The sequence below is a fragment of the Osmerus mordax genome, chromosome 11, assembly GCF_038355195.1.
Source record: "Osmerus mordax isolate fOsmMor3 chromosome 11, fOsmMor3.pri, whole genome shotgun sequence".
Taxonomy (NCBI): domain Eukaryota; kingdom Metazoa; phylum Chordata; class Actinopteri; order Osmeriformes; family Osmeridae; genus Osmerus; species Osmerus mordax.
In genome coordinates this window covers 11,239,365-11,260,991 of record NC_090060.1, presented here as the reverse complement: position 1 = coordinate 11,260,991, position 21,627 = coordinate 11,239,365, and the positions used below count along the sequence as shown (strand labels likewise).

The 21,627-nt window shown below is 41.2% G+C and overlaps 4 protein-coding genes across 5 annotated transcripts; 2 read left to right on the top strand and 2 right to left on the bottom strand.

Moving 5' to 3' along the window:
- Positions 1–62: 62 nt before the first annotated feature.
- Positions 63–7,769, bottom strand: inpp5ka (inositol polyphosphate-5-phosphatase Ka). 2 transcript variants are annotated; one of them, XM_067246137.1, is made up of 14 exons: positions 7,680–7,769; positions 7,274–7,358; positions 5,483–5,587; positions 5,169–5,277; positions 4,903–5,019; positions 4,509–4,684; positions 4,119–4,230; positions 3,669–3,778; positions 3,475–3,501; positions 2,445–2,685; positions 2,180–2,317; positions 2,013–2,096; positions 1,730–1,834; positions 63–1,562 (listed from the first exon to the last, which is right to left on the bottom strand). In XM_067246137.1, exons 2-14 carry the CDS (start codon positions 7,345–7,347, stop codon positions 1,482–1,484), a joined length of 1,479 nt encoding a protein of 492 aa, XP_067102238.1. In that variant the 5' UTR covers positions 7,348–7,358; positions 7,680–7,769; the 3' UTR covers positions 63–1,481. The 2 variants fall into 2 exon arrangements, with proteins under 2 accessions (XP_067102238.1, XP_067102239.1); XM_067246138.1 differs by lacking the exon at positions 3,475–3,501.
- A 349-nt stretch (positions 7,770–8,118) lies between these two features.
- pitpnaa (phosphatidylinositol transfer protein, alpha a) lies at positions 8,119–14,164 on the bottom strand. Its single transcript, XM_067246017.1, has 11 exons — positions 14,031–14,164; positions 13,000–13,030; positions 11,647–11,792; positions 11,321–11,412; positions 11,094–11,101; positions 10,350–10,424; positions 10,045–10,128; positions 9,850–9,927; positions 9,601–9,711; positions 8,989–9,111; positions 8,119–8,853 (listed from the first exon to the last, which is right to left on the bottom strand). Exons 1-11 carry the CDS (start codon positions 14,045–14,047, stop codon positions 8,806–8,808), a joined length of 813 nt encoding a protein of 270 aa, XP_067102118.1. The 5' UTR covers positions 14,048–14,164; the 3' UTR covers positions 8,119–8,805.
- Positions 14,165–15,293: 1,129 nt separating this feature from the next.
- LOC136951742 (stress-associated endoplasmic reticulum protein 1) lies at positions 15,294–16,602 on the top strand. Its single transcript, XM_067246334.1, has 3 exons — positions 15,294–15,479; positions 15,692–15,767; positions 16,223–16,602. The coding sequence occupies exons 1-3, from the start codon at positions 15,396–15,398 to the stop codon at positions 16,261–16,263; spliced, it is 201 nt and encodes a 66-aa protein (XP_067102435.1). The 5' UTR covers positions 15,294–15,395; the 3' UTR covers positions 16,264–16,602.
- A 660-nt stretch (positions 16,603–17,262) lies between these two features.
- Positions 17,263–21,576, top strand: pcyt1ab (phosphate cytidylyltransferase 1A, choline b). Its single transcript, XM_067246817.1, has 9 exons — positions 17,263–17,454; positions 17,993–18,107; positions 18,211–18,307; positions 18,411–18,527; positions 18,806–18,957; positions 19,096–19,174; positions 19,255–19,397; positions 19,499–19,687; positions 19,891–21,576. The coding sequence occupies exons 2-9, from the start codon at positions 18,000–18,002 to the stop codon at positions 20,092–20,094; spliced, it is 1,089 nt and encodes a 362-aa protein (XP_067102918.1). The 5' UTR covers positions 17,263–17,454; positions 17,993–17,999; the 3' UTR covers positions 20,095–21,576.
- The last annotated feature ends 51 nt before the right edge of the window (positions 21,577–21,627 follow it).

Below are 21,627 nucleotides of genomic sequence, written 5' to 3'. Positions count from 1 at the left end.
TCTTGAGTATATTCGTTTTGTTGTTTGCCTTCATAAAACTATAAATTAGTTATTTTGTTAAAGTACGTTTATTTTTAAGCATACATTCACATACATTACTTAGACAATAGACCACTCCATAACGTATTAAAAAATAGAATACAGATAAAGTGACAATAAGTAGCAGTAATCTCTTTACAGTAAAATATAGCTAGAAACATTTCCTGCAAGCTTAGCTAAAGAAAATACACATCTGATTAACTGAAACAGATCAAAGTGAAGTGCCTTCATCATTGTATGCATATCTACTTGAATGTGCAGAACAAGCAAACCTACCTACATCCTTTAACTATTCAATCCAAAAATAAATAATCAAATGCAAGTAAGCACTATACCAAGACATTGAGCATCAATGTCTATTACTTTAAGGCACTTGCTGAATCTTCTTATCCTCTGTTTACTCAACATCCAGTCTTATAGGCCTACAGTACATGGAAAATAGTCATATCAGTAACTTTTAAATATCTTTCAATATATAGGACATGGTGAATACAAATATGAACAATTTGTGCAATATATTTATCTCTCTATATATATATATTTCTACTGTCACATGAACAACCAAATGGCCAAAATGAAATGGCATGGAACCATTAATGAGAAGATAACTGGCAGCAGACTAATGCCAGAAAACACATGACCTGGTACTAAAATGTTTTTAGGTTGCATTACTAACATTATGACATGATTAAAAAAAGGTTGATTTTCCAAGTCAGTCTGCAAGGTCTCGGAATCCAATTGGACAATTACTTCAAATCTGCGCACTGAACTCCTTTCTAAAATGTTTATAAATAGAGAACATTTATTTGAGAATAACATTAAAACTGACCAGAAAAAAACTATGGTAAACAGTCTTGTATCATCAGTGTCATGAGAAAAGAAGATAAATATTGTATAACTACAGTCAAGGTTCTATAAAAAGGAAGGTCAATGACCATGTGGCTAGAAATCAGACCAGTAATAGACAATATCTGAAATCTGTACTCTGTGCAGATTCACTTGAATCTGCCTGGAATGCAGGTATGTGGGGACTATTTTAAGGTTTTGGTTGTGCGAGCTCAACGGAGTGCTGATATATTAGAAAGGATTATTAGAAAAGGATCTGAACCAGCTTATTTTGTGATGTCTCAGCAGCAATAGAGCGAACAGGCCTGAAGAAAAGTGAGGAGAGAGCAAAGAAGACAGGATGACTGAGAGCAAAATCGCATACTGACACTGAAACTGAAAAAGGAAAGAGAAGCAAGAAAAACAAATAGTGGAGAGAAGGTAGAAGGGGAAATGTAACAGTACTGACTGGCTTTAAGGCCATTTCCGATCCTGCAAGCTCTGCATACGAATCATCACACATTCTCACTCAAAACATGCCTCCCATCTCATTCCGTATAGTAGTAGATGAGTGGTAGAGAATCATAGCACTTCATACAGCATAACAGTGCTTTAAATTAACTGTCTGTTAGCTTGTCAATCCAGTTGATGTTCTCTGGAGCCATGCCCATCTCGACAGTTACTTTAGACTCGTTGACCTAAAGAAACAAAGAACAACAAGAACGGCCCCCATTACGATGGAACAGGACAAGACTGCATAATGTAGATTGTACCGTAGTCAATATGACAGTATTTAAGACCCGGTTTATAGGCGTATTTGTCTCAACCAACACACATGCCAATGCACACATACACCCACACTGACCTTAAAGGGGGGGCTGATGCCAATGATGCACTGCAGAGTGCTGCTGTAGTAGCAGAGGACACACTCTCCTCCCCTCACCGGGATCTCTTCCTTACTCACATACACCTGGGGGAGTGCAGGGAAAACTCTGTCAATACATGCACCTCCACTGAAGACATTGGCACACACACACTCACACAGACACACCAATACACACACCTCTATCTGTGTGTATCCAAGTTCACACGTGAACTTGGATACACACAGAAAGACAGACAGACAGACAGACAGACAGAGGCAGTACCTGTATGACTTCATCATTAAAGGAGACTTGGTCATCTTTCACCCAGGTGTAGGTAAGGTAATCTGACAGGCATGTGAATCCCACCTGGAACACAAAGACAATATATCCCTTACCCCACTGGAGCAAAAATCCATGCTTGGCTTTGATGGGCGGGCCCATTATCTGACCTTGTACAGGCCAATCCAGTCCCAGGTGCTAGAGGGGAAGGGCTGCAGGGGGCTGTAAACTGCCATGGCATCCATGTCAGCGCTCCAATCCCCCTCAGCGTACACACGCACCAGGGGAGTCTCATACATCTTCTTCAACTAGAGAGGAGCGAGAGATCAAGAGAAGGAAAAACTGTCAGAGATTAAAGACTTTACCTTATGGCATGCCATTCATTGGGTCCAGTAAATACATATAAGTAGTCGAGGAATGGGAACTGTGCCTCACCTCCAGGGTAAAGAGGCCTATGACAGGTTTGTGGTCGCTGACGCGGTACTCCATGTTGCTGATGTACGAGTCTAGCTTGACTTTCAGAGGAAACTCCTCCTCTTCCTCTGCTTGCACTGAAACGGCCAGCTTCTCGTCCAATCCTGAGTCCTCATCCTCGTCTTGCCGGTCGCTGGGCAGGGCTTTGGGCTTTACGCGCCACAGGATTCTGTCTGTCCAGGCGGGCTTACGTTTCTTCCCGCTGGAGAGTGACGGGGTGGGACAGAGGGAACGATGGATGGAAGCAGGGAGGACGAGGGCGGGGGAGAGAAGGAGAGATAAAAGCAACTTAGCACATTATACAAATTTAGAAAGTTTGGCTTTGTGGACATTTCAAAGCATATCCAAAATACTGAGGTGGCCAGCATGAACAGGCACAATTAGGCTGTCATATACCAACCAGCTGCATCTAACGAGTGTTAGCCATGCAAAAGCTAATGGCCAGGTTTCCCAGATTCCTTAAGAAGCTCTTAACGCTAAGAGCTTCTTAGGAGCGTTCTAAGAACGCTCTAGAACGCTCTTAGAACGCTCCTAAGAAGCTCTTGGCATTAAGAGCTTCTTAACGAATCTGGGAAACCCGGCCAATGTTGGTCCCCAGCCAACAGACTTCTCAAGGTTGATTGTGTTCTAGAGGCCACTATTCTTGGAGGCTTGACAGGCCATTTCGCAACTCTTTGCAAAGACAATCCATTACTGGTCTTGTAAATGTATTTGTGGGTCAGCCAAGCTTACTCTGCAGAGGTATTACTGCATCTTACAGTTAAGATAGGACATGAGAAGGGAAGAGACAGCTGTGTGAGTATTGTAAGTCACAGGCGCTTCCAACTTCTAATTACCAAAACAAATAACCTTTTTCAAGGACATTTTGTTTTAGAAATCTGTTTTTTTAGTAGCCTAGCTCCACTGCAGGTTTAGGAAAATACCATAACTCATACTGGGGTCAGGGAGGTTAGAACGAGGAAGGGGAAGAGGTGGGGCTTTGAAATCTTACTCAAGAGCAAACCATGTCCCGTAGGGCCTGTGAAGAAGAGGTGTGAGCAGAGGTCAACTCAGTAGGTGATTGTCCCAGAGTTTGAACATATGAGAGTGTGAGAGAAAGAGAGAGAGAGAGAGAGATAGAGGGGGGGGGGGTCCAGAGAGAAGAAACAAATGAGAGCCAAAAAAAGTGTGTGTATTACAAGTCACCTGCTGTCATAGTTGTCAGAGAGCCTGTCAAACTTGAATGTGGGCTGGAAATCTAAAGGTCCCTCCTCAAACTCCTGGAGCAGTGGCTCCTTCAGCTTCATCATGGTCAGCTGACCAAACGCCACACACAGCCCACACACAGCCCACACACAGTCCACACACAGCCCACACACAGCCCACACACAGCCCACACACAGCCCACACACAGCCCACACACAGCCCACACACAGCCCACACACAGCCCACACACAGCCCACACACAGACCACACAGACCCACAGGTTAGTGGAACAATATAACCAACACAAACATATAGCAACAATCAAATTCACACAAGTGGAAAAAAGCTTCTTTATGAAGGGAGCAAACCGAATTTTCAATTGTGACAGATTCTAACAAGGATAAAAGGGGAAATCACTGTCATATATGATGTGTGTGTGTGAGGTCTGACCTGGTCTTTGCTCCACAACAGGTTAAAACTTTGACTGTTTATGCAGGAGCGCAAGAAGTGCATGCCATGGTCCTGGATACGGAAGTTCAGATCCCCCAACCAGAAAACCAACCTGAGAGATGGAGAGATGGAGGTAGAAAGATGAGGGAAAGAGGAGAAAAACATGAGAGAGAGAGAGAGAGAGACGGAGTGAGTGTGAGTGAGTGAGTGAGTGAGTGAGTGAGTGAGTGAGTGAGTGAGAGAGTGAGTGAGAGAGAGAGAGAGATTGCAACACGGACATCTTAATATCCTCAGTTCACCTTCCTGAAACAGTAGGAGTGTCTACAGAGAACCATGTAATCATTATGCAACACAGCAACTTCCCTTTGTTCTTAATTGCGTTGTACTGACTTGTGATCGAGGATGCAAGGTGTCTTCGTGGCGTGGAAAGTCTGTCTGTCCAGAATGTACTCAAACTCGTCAACGCGTTCCGTGGCATACTGCATATGAGCGGCCAAGTGGCAGTTCAGGAAGCAGATCATGTGACCATAGAAGGACAGGCGGATGGACACGCCCCCTTTGTTCCCCTGTGAGATTGAGGGTGGTATTGGAAGTGTAGTCCGGGTCAATGAAGGGTGCTGTGTCAAACTGAAATGATCAATCTATACCCTTATTTAAATGATTGAACCCAGGTATCTCATATCTAATGAGCAATGCCTATTTTCTAATAGCAAACCAGATTTTTGTCACATGCATTGTACATATAAGTGTATGTGTGTGTGTACAGTATATGTGTGTGTCTTACCCAGTAGCCAAAGATTCCGGTGCGTGTGTATGTAGCCTGGACGTCTTTAATGAAGGGAATGTGAATCACCTTAGAAAAGAACAGCAATAAGAGGCCCTGCATTCTAATGGACGACACCTGCAACCCAAACACACACAATCACACAGGTAAGTGTTCAAGTTAAACCACACGCCACTGTCTTTTCCATCACTCTCCTGTCCACTAGCGACACACGAGTGGAGATGAACTAGGTCATGTGACCGGGCCCAGGGTCAATTCTCCTATACCTTCATATAGCCTCGTCCTCCTAAGGTAGACATAAACAGGTGGCTCCAGGAGTCGTCAAACGCCAAGTCTGAGACGAACCTGTGAGGAGCAGCGTATACCTCCTGGAGACTGGGACAGGAAACACACGCTAAGACACCAAGCCATGCTATGTTCATAGGTCAAACAGCATTCAGGCTATTCAAGTGTCGGTGCCGCCGGCGGTGCATGAAGTCGAACACACGTAATGAGATCGTTCTAGCGTCTACCTATCTAATCACGAAAAGATCTGGTATCTGCCTAGCCAATCACAGAGATGGTGGAGGTGTCTTCCTACCCAATGACATAGAGGTCTGGGGTCTTGGGGGAGTTAAGGTGAAGCAGGGAGGTGACATCATCAGGAGGGTCAGCAGAGGCAACATTCCACGTGACCATATGCAGTCTAGAGGAAAGATGACAAAGAGGAATAGTGAGATGCTAAACTTTGATGAGTCACATGGAACTGTCGAAGGCAAACTTTACAATCAAACAGAAAAAACATTTAACAGCCTTATTCATGTAATTTTTCCATGGAAAAACTGAATCACTTCTTTGTCTGGTACAGAACAACCATGACCACCATCAATGCCTCTAAACTTGAATGACAAAATGAGACATTTGAGTTATTACAATCAAATCCAGAATCATTAGCAAACACAAACAAGACTCTGATCCTCTCCCTTGACTCAATACCCCAAGCCTTGTCTATTTCTAATACAGATAGACATCAGCTGATATGATGGCTAAATTTGTGCAGATGAGTCTGTGAAAATCAGTCTTGTGTTTCTCAATTGACAGAATAAGGTCACCAGCTCACACAAAAACAATCAGGAGGAAGCACAAACAGAATGACAGAAGCAGATCAAAAGAGAATGGAGTAAAACTGGGTCATCAGGAGAGACCTATTCACTCGATCTCCACCTGAAAGAGTCTCTCTTGATGCGACCAGCCTTCTTCCCGCAGATGAAAAAGGCATTGTCCAAGGTTCGGGCCACCTGATCGTGTAGCTTGTCGCTGGGGTCCAGGTCGTCCACGCAAGTCATCAGCTGGGTAAGGCGCTGGCGCAGCAGCAGGCGGCTGCCCGTGGATTGAGTGTCAAAGCTGGCCATGCTGTCAGAACGAACACGCCCCATGGTACCAAACAGATGCCGGATCTCATCCATTGTGGCTCAAGCTACGGGAGCTTCACTAAATAACTGGGAAGATTCACTACTGGGTCCAGATGGGCAGCGTTCCTTATTTTTGGTTCTCCAATAGTGAAGTGTACAGAAGCTAGCTTCTTATAAATAAGAATTGATTCTTCTTTTGCAGTTTAATCCTCAATTAAAATCATATATACTCAGTAATATACACCTTTTGGAAGTTACAGGAGTTAAGTATATGACAACTTGATTTCTGAGACATAAATAGATTCTAGTGGACTCCTGGTCATGTCCAGTCCCAGTGGCTGAAGGTGGAGTGAGGAAAGGTGAGTCCCAGTCAGGGTTTTGGAGGAGGACCTTGGGTGGGCTAAATGGGGTTATGTGTAATCTGTCTCTGAGAGGGTCCACGTGAGAACAGTGCAAATAACGTATGAACCCTTTTATTAGGAAACAGCCCGATGAACCTGTAATCACTTTACTCAACTTTATTTCAACATTAAGAAATCCGAGGAGAAAAAACTCGGAATGCCACAACAATCCCATTAACTTTAACTCTCTCACTCGGTAGACAGGGATCTAAGGGGTGGTTGTTGCATGATAAAGATGTAGGCTAAACTTTCCTCTGGGGAAGAAAGAGTTCCCACGCATTCGCTAATAAGAATAGGAATGTGTTGGGCAACTTAATCACCATCATTCCAGTATTGTTAAGCCCTAAGCTTTGTATTATAGGCAACCAGACTGAAAAATAGAACTTAACGTGTTTTTCTGATATTTTAGTTTATACACTGGTCTTCCAATAAGATTTAGTACAATTACAGACAACTTACTACGACTACTGCATAGTCCCACTCTATGCAGTAGTTGCTTAACCTTCAAGTTTAACCACAGGTTGTCTTGTAGACTTGACTGGCAAATGCAATTGATGAACATTACGTGGGCAGTCTAACCTGAAGGAGTCCAGACAGCAGTCCTTCCCCGGGTTGACTGTTCTCTGGACGTTGGACTGGCCATTACTTTCCATCTTCTTACCAGCTGCAAAATCACCCACCCACAATGGAGTTAGAATGAAAAGTTCTGAGAAATAATTAACTAGATTTGCTTAAGCCAGCTTATGTTAGCAACAGGAACCTTGTACGGTGTGAGCTTGACACATCCAACTCCCTTTTTGGACAACTTCAAGTTACACTAACGTAAATTAGCATTTCCTGCTGGGTTCCTGTAGTGAAGTTTGCGCTCACAGAGCAGCTAAACTAAAATAGCTAGCTCTAGCTATTACTATATTGTTAATTATCTAGTGGTAAGGTAATATCAAGTTAACTAGCGACAAAATTACGACATAATGGTGTGTATTACCGCACTTCAGATGAGTGTTAATTCCCCTGTTTGACTTGCATGCGGACCAAACCAGAGATGTTTTCTACTACAATAACAAATGGTCTGCTTTTATATTTTGTTTACCTCCTCTCTTCTTCAGGGGTAATGTGTCATCCTGTTGAGCGATAGCGCCCTCCTGGTAATGTATGGAGAAATGCTTTTATTTCTGAAAACCATTTGCATGTTGAGATCTCAACATGATCTGCAAACGAGCTCTCCCTCTGACCCTAATAGGGTCACACAATATCACTTATAAACTCAATTCTGAAAAAGTGAGGCGGCTTGCATTAATGCATGGTTTTGTATTGCATGGTTTGAACAGATTTAGCCTACTTTAGTTGGTCTTTTAAACCCTTCCTTTGGAGTGTGGTGAAACAGTAAAACTAAACCAAGACAGACAAATCACAAGAGGTTAATTGTATAAACATTGTTTTTTTAATTGAATAATAACATTTTCTTGTCAAAGTCATTGCACTGTAGCTCAGTAAAACACAGAAAATGAATTAAACAAAACAGGCCAACCTGTGAGTAAACACAGACTTTTAAGGATATGTTTCCTATTTTGTACATAACTTACTTGCTTTATCCCCACATCCCAAATCATATAGCATTAGCACATGTACCAGAATAGCAGAAAAAGGCTTGTAATTAAAAGATTGTATTTCAGACTGTGATAGAGCATTTAATTATGTCTATGTCACTTACAGTGGCACTTAGCTAGCGGGCATTTAGCTACCATCACTGAGGACAATGCTCCATAACCATGTGAATAATAAAGAGAGGAGAGTGACAAATGCAAAATATCTAAGAGAGCAGAAGTTAGTCAACATCGCTAACAACTTTGGTTGTGTAAACATATGGTGAATTGCAGAAAATACAACAATACTAATCATAACAACACATAACTCCAAAACAAAATGATTCCCAAATTTAAAAAATAAATGTGTGTGACATGTTAGTGACATGGTGAAATCGTGTCAGCTTATCGGCCAGAAGGAGTTTGTACCAATTGTACACCACTGGATCAACAGCATTGTGTTGAGTGAGTGGAGGTTGAATTGGGGATTCAGCTAAATGTTCGGGCCTTGTTGCTTTCCCAGTAGATTCACTCCTCCGCTACAGCCATGCCTTTGATTGGGTCTTTCACCCTCATCTGAAACACACATGCACACTTCAGTATTCATGAAATCTTTCAGCCATTATTTGCCTTAACAGAGCAATGTTATAGCTAACATCTATTATCGTGACAGAACTGTAAGATGGAATACACAACTATTGTGTACAGTACCTCATCTAGCTCTTTCTGGGTGTCCTCCTCCATCCGTCGAATATCATCCATGGTCAGCTCGATCCATTTATCTATCCAGCAAAACAGCTCTCTGTGGAAGTTTGTAAACAACCGCTTCTCTTGCTGAAAATCATATGAAGCAGAAGTTAACCAACGAGGAAATATCAAGTCCAGGCAATAGAACCCTACAGTAGTGCAATTTCTATCCCTGATCTAAACACTGAAGGACAGTAAACACTACTTGGCGCCTAGAGTTTATAAACTCAGTCAGGGAGGTCACAGGAATGTAATGAGTCATGTTATTCAAGACACTTCTGTGCAGCCTTCTTCCTCATAGGCAGGGAGGTTTTCATGTAACCACTGAATGGTCACACTAGTGTCATCGTGGACTTTGCCACCCCACAGTTGCACTGCACCTCAATCTTCCTATGGGAGGGGCATTCATTAAGAAGAACAACACTGGTGTCATAAAAGTCATAAAATCATAAAAACATAACTAACATACGCTACAGTACATTATGTTTGCTATTCTAGTTTAGGCTATTCTAAGCCACAATAAAAATATGTATTAATAAGTATTCTATGCATCACTGCATACATTTCTTGCCGTACCCTCTGAATCAAGCTTTCAATCCTGTTCTGTAGACCAAACCACTTGAACTTGACTGTGACCAGCTTGTAGGCACACATGTGGGGGCAGCTAGTGTTGCTAGACAGCTCTTTCTACAGACAAACAGAATGACAAGTTAATAGCCTTCAGATTCCTGAAGGGACAAAAATACATGAAATGGTTGTTTCTCCGGTCTGAGCATGTCACTTTGCGAAGGGAATGGCAGGGGAGAATTATGGGAAATGCAATACCTTCCAGTTAGGCCCCAGAGGACCCCTGCCTGTCTTGACTGACTTGAATGTGGCAGGGTCTTCATCTGGCTTGTAGTCCTGTGAACACAAGATAGTTAATAATTAGAATTAAGATCAGTCTACAGGTACTAATTAATATCTGACAAGAGCAGGTTTATTAACAGATACAAACAAAGAGCACATTACTGCTCTTACCTTGGTCTCCACCTGGCTTTTGTCAGCAATGTCTATATGAATCACCTCCACATTCTTCCATATGTCTGCATCTAGTCCATGCACCTTCACAATACAGAAATATCAACAAGAACACTTTGAGATGATATCAGAAGAGCTAGGAACACTGTCACACACCAATTCAGAGCCAAAGAGGAAATGACGACAGTGATTCACTGAATTGGATTTGATCCAAGGTCTCCCAAGCAATCTCCAGTTTAAAAGCTAGTGTATTTTAAACGAGTGGCTTAGCTACACTGTATTAAATGCATTAACAGATTACTCACATTATCCTGCTCTCCCATGTCAGGCTTGTGCCACGTCTCAATCTTAATCATGAAATTGTCCTTCATGAATTCATTCTGCAGAAAAATGAAGAAGGAGGACGGAAGAAAACAGGAATGTCAACACACATAGAAACTGTTTAACAAGATTACATGACATTGTCAGGACCCTGGTTACAGTTCATCAGCTAAGAGACAGTGTAATAACAGCCCCTTGGGATTCAAAAGGACACACATACACACGCCACTCAAGCACACACACACACACATGCACAGTTTCCCACACACTTGAGATGTGTGCCACTGTGTAAAGTCAACCCTATCAGCGTCTCTCCTTTCTGAAAGGCAAGGTTACCTTCTCGTCTTTCATCATGCTGGCCATACTGAGTGTGTGCATTTGTGTCGTTGGGTTCATGTGTGTGTGTGTGGTGACCGTGATGTGTACATATGCTACCTACTGCACTGGAGAGTCCTACATGGAACTTGAACACAACCACATGACAACTGTGACTACTGGAGTGGGCAATGACACTCAACAAGAAACAGGATCTGTCCTGTGGATGTATAATAGCCATAACGTTACAGTACTTACTTTTATTTTATGACCAAGTTTTTGCTGTCTTTTGTTTAAGTTTCCCTGTTTTTCTTTGTTTGTATCTATGCATCACAGTAGTAATACACATGGATTAGAGGAAAGTAGTAAACAAAATTGACCTAGTAAACAATAAAACAATTAACAGTACTTACTGTAAGGACTAGAGCGGAAGGAAAGGTGGACATGGAAGAGAAAAAGAGAAGATACAAAATGTTTAGGATTATACTTAATAAACAACAAGATAACGGCCATCCTGGAATATTGATAGATCTATAAAACAAAGTCTATATATATGCATGTACACTGAATGTCAGTAAATGATTAAATGTGTGTGTGACTGTGTGTATGTGTGTGTGTGTGTGTGTGTTGGAGGACGCACTTGTTCGACAGTACGGGTATGCGTTCCAGGCCTTCTCATGGATGTTGAGAGCAGATGAGGGAGCAAGCAAGCGTACAAACTTTGGCACTTTACTGTTGAGAGATATGAAAGATTTTATGATTAGGGTAATATAATAATTGTAGAATAGTCAGGAATTAGTTTGTTAGGTTCAATGTTTTCTGTTGAGCGAGCAGAAAGACCAAAGTGTAATGACTGTATGAGTTGCGTAAAATGATAATTCCATAGAGCAGTTAGGAATTACTTGTTTAGGTGGATTCTTCACTTTTACAGACACGAACATTACCAGGATTGCAGTCCCGTCCTACCTCTGCAGATGGTAGATCTTGTGGGTGTACTGGCCTTTCTCTCCATCCTTCTCGTAGGGCTCATTGACGAGTACCTCCACCCCTTCTCCTCCTCCTGTTTCTTTCTTACTGGCCTCAGCCACAGAATAGAGCTGACCCACCTGGTACTGAGTGTGGAAAGGAAAGGAGGAGGCAATTAGAGATATTATAAGAAACATGCAAACTGTCCAAAAAATGAAGAAAAACATTATAAAAATGTAAACCCAGTCCAAATGATTGCCTAATTCTGTTATTGCACCACCAGCAAAGAAATCTTCAGAGAATTGCTTTGTTCATTCAGGCCGAAAGGGAAATATGTTGCTTCAGTGTAACAGTGAATCATGAAAGAGTTGATTATTTAGCATTTCTATTTAAGTTTTCCATTTAAACTCTGAAGGCCACTGTACACTGCTTCTCAAACTCCTCTGGTGGACTATACGTGACTTCCCTTACTTGTTTCCTCCAGTTTCTAGGACAGACCCTGAGTCTGCAAAATCTAGGAGTGTTGGCAAAGTCAGCAGGTATGAAGTTAGACAGAGACGGAAAGAGGGACAGTCAGATAACCAGACAGAAAGTCTGTCAAACAGAGAGAGAAACAGACTGAGTGTAAAGACAGAGGCAACTTTGAAACTGTCATGTGCTGTCAGTGTCATCTCATCCTTAGCATGGCTCATAGTTATACATTGAGTAGTCATTGGTGAGACACGGTAATTGAGGCAGAAAAAAGAACCATCCTAGTTCTCTCCAGCAGACCCATCCTTTTTGAGAGGAGCGTCATTGGCTTTATTTAGGTGGCTGTGTACCGTATGTAGATACACGTTGAAGGTTTGGAATGTGACTATACATGTAAAACCAGTGGGTTCTCTTATTGTGATTGAGAGGAATACATGGCACATAGGGCACAAGCCAGGTCTGCAGGTAGGACCATTTAATTTAAAGTACATACATCTCGTGTATTCATTACATTTCAACAAAGGGGATCGAGGCCAAGATGTGATTTAGAAGAGATACAGTACTATCGGTAAAATCAGGGAAGGAGTCAGATAAGTATAATTTTGAAAACAGAGCGATGGACAAACAGAGTCTCATCTGAAACCGGAACTACAAGATGAAAACAAGTTGTAGGAAATACAAAACTAATGTCTGGGAGTACAATGGGCTTCAAACTATATGTCCAGCTGGTTCTTCCAGAAACAGTGTTCTGGGCCTGCTGTAAAGAAGCTGGGCTCATAACTACCCCTGACGTATCACAGAGGGGTAACTGTGGTCGCGGTTGGAATGGAGGAGGTTATGACACAAATATATTACACACTGCTAGCTAGGTCAAACACTCACCTCTTCCACTGATATAGGAAGGACGACTCGGCTAGAAGAAGCAGATAACACATGTTTATAGCCTCATCGCAAAAACACAATCAAACAAACAAACACACAGTACACACTGCTGTGGCTTAAAGCAAGCTTACTAATTGTAAGGGGCCTAGAGAACCACAGAAGACTGTTTCTGTCAGGGGGCAATTTGAATCATTGTGTGTGTGTGTCTGTGTGTGTGTGGGGAGGGGGGGGGGGGCGTGCGTGCGTGTGTTTCTTATGACACTATACAATAGGCAATTCATAGGCATTTGTGCCAAGTTGAACAGTGTCTGAATATTTCATTATAACAGATCAGAGTGTAATGGGAGCCTCGCAAAGATGGGCCAACAGGTGGAACAGCAAGCCCGGTAGACTGCATGCTAGGAAAACTCTCAGTCATACTGATGCTTAAATTGTTGGCTTTTGTAAATTAACAACTATTTTCACTTGACTTGATACACTGTTCACTCTACACTTTATTGAGTAAATTGTTGACTTATATAGTGTAAGATCAGAAATCGTCAGGGTATATGAATGGGGTAGACATTCTTTAAAAATTGGTCAGTGTTTATTCGTGTACTTTGTACTTAAAGCAGGTGACTTCATGTCTTCACGAGTGATGAGCACATGACAGCATATTATAATCAATTTTCCTTAAATCTATCATTCCCATGGCCGTTTGAACCTCTGGTCTATGTGTTGTTGACTGTTCATTCATTCAATCGATCTTTCAACTTTATCTCTCAACTAGCCTAGCCTACATGTAGGCTTAAGCGATATTAGTCTACACTTAGACATGCAGGTGTGTCTAGATTTGTGACAACGCCCATTCAGTTATGTGGTTTAGTTAAGTTATGTTCTTAAGCTTCATTCAAAAGAGAAGGTTTCATTCTTGAACGCAAAATGGTGTAAACGATGACAGCATTTCTTTCTCAAAGTAATTGACATCATTCAATAAAACTAATAATCATTATTACATTCACAACAGGTTTTAAATAATTACAAATACTTACAATTCCTGAATGAGCATATTGGTTTTGCTGTCCGTAAAAATAGTTCTACAACATTGGGATGAGTTGAACACTCAATAAGCCTCCCAAGTTCACTGCGGTCCTTCCGTCTCCCACCCGTCTCCGTGGATTTGGCGTTGGGGGATTGTCTCGAAAGGCACAACAAGTTAGGAAGTGCTGTGAAGTCACACCCACCATCACCAAAGTGGGTGTTGCTGGTGTGGTGAAACGTCAGCTGGGCCTACCTGCAGAACCTGTTTGAGTGAGAAGAGCCTACCTGCTTTAACAAGTCGAAGCTGGCGCGAACCCTTCACAGTCCAATGTTTACTTTTCTGCTGCTGTGCGTCCCTATATGTGCATAGAGGAATTTTATAAACAGCTTGCTGTTGGGAAGTGTTGATGTAGTCCGCTCTGTTGATGTAAGATACTGTTTTGATATTCTTTACTAAAATACAAACTCGTTTAGGGGAGGGATTGTTCAGGCGTAAGTGTAAGGGAAACGCAGTGTTGTGAGGAGAGCAGGTGTTGTGCCATCAGATGTGAGGTTGAGGGAAACATGCAGTCTCTCATCAACGCTGTGCTTTCATCATTTAAACAGTCATTATTATTGAATAGGGTTGTAATATTAGAATTTTAAAGTTGTTCGGTTCGCTGAGTTCATCAATGGGCATATGCTTAGCAAGAAGTTATGGACTATCGTAGAAGTACTGTTTCAATACTGCCCTCTTCTGGGAGCATGCTGATAAATTGCCTTACAAATTCTACAATAAAAAAAAATAAAAAACATAATATATGTGCTATTAAATATCAGAACTCTATATAAAGATTTAACTTGACATAATACACTACACTACTTTTTGCTGTTAATTTCACTTATTACAGAGGCAATAGCCACCGATAAAAATTTGATTAGATTGAGTCGGGATTGTTCTGTGAAACAGTGTAGCTTCGAGCGTCATTACAAAGCTGTGTTGAGTATGTGGCTCATATTCAATTTAAATTTTCTTTTGGCACCACACCGGATAAACCATCCGCCCGACGGAAATACGTAAAATCTATAAGGGCGAGTCAGTGCCACATCATCATAAAATATACACAGAATTTGTTTAATGTTGTGCACCATAATCTGCGGTATGAGCAATGTTCCGTGTACAAATACGATTCATTGTGGAAATGAGTTGAGTTAAAATATATATTATTTTTTTGGACGTCCCTGTTTGTGACACGACCACGGAATCATTTGTGGGTGGGGTCTAATTAATGTGTACGTAGACAAGTTAGGAAAAATAGACAGTCACTACTAACTAGTTGCAAGACACAAGGAGCACCGAGAGATCTTCATCTGCGATAGCTATACAAGCTGAAAACATGGTAGCAAAACAGAAAATACGAATGGCAAACGAGAAGCACAGCAAAAACATTACACAGAGAGGTAATGTCGCCAAGTCATCGGTAAGTTTGCATCCCCATTGTATTATCGATTAGGCTATTCATTGAAAGAGACGCCACAACTATAGCCTATAACTGTCAAGATATAGGCCGATTCTAACTCTAACTTTTTAGATTTCATAAAAATAAAAAGCTGTGTAATCTTCCAGAGGCAGATTTTTTTTGTTCTTCAGAGTTATTTTTTTATTTTTTTATTCATGTACATCTTTCTGCAGAGAAATGCTGGGGACGACAAAGTGGCAGTGGGACCATGGCTTCTTGCCTTGTTCATTTTTGTTGTCTGCGGATCAGGTACATCTACTCATAACATCTATATAGCCTATGATTCGCCTTTCTTCTGCATCGTGTATCTGTATCGCCAAAGTCATACTAATTGTTTAGAGAATAAATATTTTATTGACAGGCTACATCATGTAGCCTAATTGTAGCGATATGCCGGGACATCCTACTATCTATGTGCTGTCGAAGGACAAAGTTCCCTGCAATCCACTTTGTTTGCCATTCACAAAAGTTTGATCTTTGCCCCCTCTGTATCAAGACAGTATATATTTTCCCCTCAAAAGATTGTGTATTTATTCATGATTCCCATCGAATTAATTATTCTGAGACACCAAATATTGCTTGTACCTGGTGCAAAGTGGAAAAGACTTGAATTGATTTACCCTCCTGTTTTTGACCTTTAGTGATCTGGTGTTCGTGGAATCACACTGCTCACACTCACATTACTTGCTCTGTGTTTGTTTCAGCCATTTTCCAGATCATTCAAAGCATCCGTATGGGCATGTAAAGTCAAGACGACAACCATTGTCCAAATTCCAACTACACATGCAGGGCTTTATTGTCCCTCACAAGATAAAGGAGAAACAGCCATCATCTGTCCATTCCCCGTCTTCCTTTTCTTTGGCACTACCAAAACTGGATAAATATGCACCTTCTGTAAATGAGAGACAGCCATGTTGTTAATACCATATGCATTCCATAAATGAACATCATGATTGACCTGAAGATATTAGGACCTTTGAAGTGATCAAGAATGTGTTTTTTTATTGTAGAATCTTCATAAGATGCCTATGGTGATATTGTATGGAGATATGTATGTGTGCAATGGCAATTGTTGTCCATTGATGTGCCAACATCAAATTTAAGGTCTATATTCCAAAACAAAGGACCCATACTTTTTTCATTCCCTAACCCAAAACTATATGCATGGCTGTAAAAAGCAAATATCTAGAGTTATAGAGCCTTGATATAATAGTGAATGCATGCCTTGTCTGTATTTCAATTTGGACAACAGAAGGAATCTTTTGAATCAGAAGATTTGAAGGTAATGCAATGTCTTGCTGCACTATGTGTGGCATACACCTGTGAAATCAAATATTTCTGTCCTTCAATATATATATATTAATAACAATAAAAGAAAAACGGACATTTTAAAAAGTTTACGTTGTATTTGGAGGGTTTGAGAAATATCCAGCTTTCTTAATGTTTTACAAAACTGGTTTGACCCACTGGCACTGGGTGGCAGCATAGGTCCTTATTTGGACTGCTCCATATCGTTTCTAGATCCAATGTTGTTAGAGGACGGTGAATCAGACTTGTAATTAGATCTCCGAGATACAAGTAAAACCTGGTTGATTTACATTATGATACATTGTATATATTTCAAGATGCAACCTGAGTTCTTTAGATAAAATTACAAATTCTAATATGAATGTATCCAACCTCAAAGCTCCTAGCCCTGTATTAGTTGGATCTAGAACGCCCATTTGTCAGACTTTGAGTTTGTTAGCTCTACAGACCAGAGTAAAAACAACCTGTCAACTCCCTGCTATATGGCGTCTTTGTCAGAATAAATCAACCAAATCTAAGGATTACAGCCCTGCTGACTTTGATGGAAACGCTATCAATCAAAAGAGTACTATACAAGCTTCAAGCAATTAGCTAACGTATAGTGCACTTACAAGTAACCAACACCCAGGTAGCTATACTCGTTTTTAGCTAGTCAAGTTAGCTAGCTAGCAACAACCAACCGCAGGTACCTGCCGCTAGTACCTGCCAGTGTCAATGCTAGCGTAACGGTAGCCTACTTGCTAGAAAGTTAGCTAATTTATCAATGCAATAGTTTGATAACTACGTGATCTCTCCTGATTTCCATTCACTACAAGCTAGCGGGCGACGTAGTTTATAACGTAGCTGGCTGGCTACAGTAGATGCTAACTAATGTAGATATACATATAGGCTACAGTCAGTAGCTTACAACTTCAATGATTTTAATTGGTTAGTGACTGATTCCTAACGCCAGTTGTTATCGGTGTAGCTTGCTGTGCACATTTATTACTAGATAATACAAAATAGCAAAACATTGTTCTCTCAAAAGTGATATCTCCAACGTAGGAGTTCAAGTCCAACACACCAATAGTGATACCATTGTAACAAATCCTGAGTCTTCAGATCAGAATTATTATAAGCTCAAATAGACCTACATTTAATTAAGTAGTTATATATTTTCTTCGAAGTGCTTCAATGGAGTCTCACAGCTCGAATCGGCTACCCAACCGAAAAAGAAGGAGGGATGGGTACTGTGGAGAGAAAGGGGAGGGGGAGCCACCTGTCAAGGTCTCGCGCACTGTGGTGAGTGCAATGCTGATGGAGATAAGAGACACATAAAGAGTAATAGATGAAGATAAAATAACAATATATTTACCATCTTATAGTGTGCATTTGTGTTTTTCAGGGTCTGACAGATCCTGCCCCGTTTGCTGACCAACTTGAGCCTGCCACCACACCTTACAAGCGCGTTAGCATGGACGAGGCACGCCAAGGCACTCCGCGTAAGTCTCTGTTTCAGCTTTTCTTCTACACAAAAACTGTGCTAAAGCCGCCTGTCTCCCTTTCTCTTGTTCACACGTTGCTGTCCCTTGTTGTCCCTGTTAGAAGATCGTCCAGTACGGGTGTATGCAGATGGGATCTTTGACATGTTCCACTCAGGTCATGCTCGAGCGTTAATGCAAGCCAAGGGACTCTTTCCTAATACCCACCTCATCGTTGGAGGTTAGACTTACATTGTTTGTGTAGCCTTGTATGCATTGTTTACATTTTACATTGATACATTTTGGAGATTATTTTGTGTGTAGCAGACAACCAAGGACCAGTGACACTTCTGGCAGTTTTACAGTGGCTAATGCCAAGGAACAGTCTGTTTCACAAGATCAACAACATTTTGCTATGACATCACATCTTACATTTGGTAGTTAACTCTATTGTTTGTGTGTTTGTGACAAGCCATTAGGTCTGCTGCTTCTCTCTCTCACTCTCACTCTCACTCTCAGTGTGCAGTGATGATCTCACACACAACCTGAAGGGTTTTACAGTAATGAACGAAGACGAACGCTATGATGCAGTCAGTCACTGTCGCTATGTCGATGAAATTGTGCGTAACGCACCGTGGACGCTTACACCCGAATTCCTAGCTGAGCATCGGGTGAGTTGGAACAGTGCACGTCTAAGCTAACAGGGATGCAGCTGCCCGATACAGCCTAGTTTGCATGTGTAACTCAATTTAGAACTTTTATTACTAACTTTATTACTTGTAATATTATGCCCTTTTTTCCTCTTACAGATTGACTTTGTTGCTCATGATGATATTCCCTACTCCTCAGCCGGGAGTGATGATGTGTACCAGCACATAAAGGCAGCCGGTAGATGTGATCCAGTAGCTTATTATGTGGGTTATATTAGAAGTGCTGAATGGACATCTGACATCTCCCCTTTCTTCCAGGCATGTTTGCACCCACACAACGTACAGAGGGTATCTCCACATCCGATTTAATCACACGCATAGTTCGTGATTATGACGTTTACGTGCGCCGAAACCTGCAGAGAGGCTACACTGCCAAAGAGCTCAATGTTAGCTTCATCAATGTGAGTTCTTTCACCATTTTGTATAGAAGACAATCCTTTAGATATGCATAATAACAGCTGAACTTGTGGTATAAATACAGTATTAACACAATATTCGGCAGGAGAAGAAGTACCATCTTCAAGAGAGGGTGGACAAGGTGAAGAAGAAGGTTCGAGATGTGGAGGAGCGCTCCAAAGAATTTGTGCAGAAAGTGGAAGAGAAGAGCATTGACCTGATTCAGAAGTGGGAGGAGAAATCCCGGGAGTTTATTGGCAACTTCCTGCAGATGTTCGGTCCAGAAGGGGCACTGGTGAGCATCTTGCAAGTTTTAGAGGGTTGTTCATGAGCCTATTTTTTGGAAGTAGATAACAGGAAGTAGACCCTTGTTTCTCTCAAACTCTAAAGCTACACCTAGATTGGTGAAGTTCCTTTATTGCTAGGAATATGTCAATGAGGTAACTAATGATTCTCCTGGCTTTGTCACTTTTTTTGGTTTGTTCTTGCTCCCTTTAGAAACACATGCTGAAGGAGGGTAAGGGGCGGATGCTGCAGGCCATCAGTCCCAAACAGAGCCCCAACAGCAGCCCGACACGCGAGCGATCCCCTTCGCCTACCTTCCGACTGCCTTTCTTCTCCAAGACCTCCCCTCCGTCCTCGCCACCAAATCACCACGCATCATACAGCATCAGCGAGGATGAAGATGACAATGGCGATTAGAAGACATTCCTAAACCCTCCTTTCCTCCCTTTATCTCTGTTTCGGTCAAGTCTTGACATGTACTGAGACTTTAATCGTATTTTATTCCATGTCAATGTGGCATTCACTGTCAACTTTGGTTGACCCATTTCAAAATTATGTTGTTGACCACCTGAAATTTCATAGAGAATTTGTTCAAGTTTATAATGTTTTATCATTCTGTGAACTGGACTGGGGCGTTATAACTGTTTAAAAACACAAAATATTTTGACTGAAGATATAATATATAAAAAGTAGCTGACATTCTAAGACGCATGCATGCTCTCCAGCTTAGGAGACCATACAGCTCCGTGCCTCCAGAATGTTTGGCTGTGTAAAACCAACCCAGCCTCATAACGGCTGTCTGCTTCTTTATCCCCAAACAAAGACTTCCCTCCAACACATTTTTTTTATTAGTTGGGCTAGACAAGGAGGGGCGGGGGGGGGCACATCCCCCTACATGCAGCAATGGAATGCCTCTGCTCTCAGGCAGGAGACACAAACTTAGTTTATCAGTGAGCAGTCTAAAAGATTTCATCGGCTACTTCTCCCCCATAAGTCTACATTCTCTCTTTTCTCCAGTACTTCCTCAAGATAGAAACTATGACCAAAAGGATTTCGTTAGGACCTTTTTAGTTAGGTTTGTAGTTGTTTGATCACCTGATTGCAATGTGATTTGTCTTATTCAAAGAATCTGTTTTAATTTATTTTCAGTTCTACAATTTGTTGAAATATGTGAAACTTTCAACTTTGCTTGATCAGGTAACAGGGTAAGCCATAGAACAGTGTTAGATTATTATGCACCACCTTAGCTCACAGCTGCATTGTGTTACTAATTGTCCCAGACAGCTTGTTAGAGGATTCTCCAGTGCCCAAATAAATGTTTGCAGTATAAAGTGACCATGTGTCTCTGTTTAAAATGCACATGTTAACCTCCAATTTAACCCATGATATTATAGATTGTCAACATTGAGGATCTGTTCACACAATGGAAAGCTTTAAGTTATTGTAGTAAATACTGAATTATGCTTCCAGTTCCAGGCATTTTTTGTGCCTGTGGTTTATTTTTGATGTTTTGTCTGTCAGTTTCAATAAAGTGTATGCATCTACTGGCCACCTCCAAAGAATAATGGCACTCTTTATGCAACTATTGTGTTTTTTTGTTTTAATAGTTCCCTGGGTATAACAGTTATTTGATATATTGTATGATCTGTTCAGAGAGTTTATCTTTCATCTCTTGGAACAAGATGAGGAAAAATGTGCTTCAGTTTGAAGTAAAAATACTTGAATAGCACTCAAAGGCTTAATTTTGTATTGCGTTGCAAACACGTGAAAATGTACAGTTCTTCCTACCACCAAATAACCTTGGAGAATATTTGCTAATTTTTCTCAAATCCATACAAAACAAACTAACATGGTATAAAACTTTGTAATAAAATATACAGAAGGTTAGCTGCATTATGTCTTCAATTATTTCAATCTTCATAAATTGTACTAACAATTATTTACTCATGA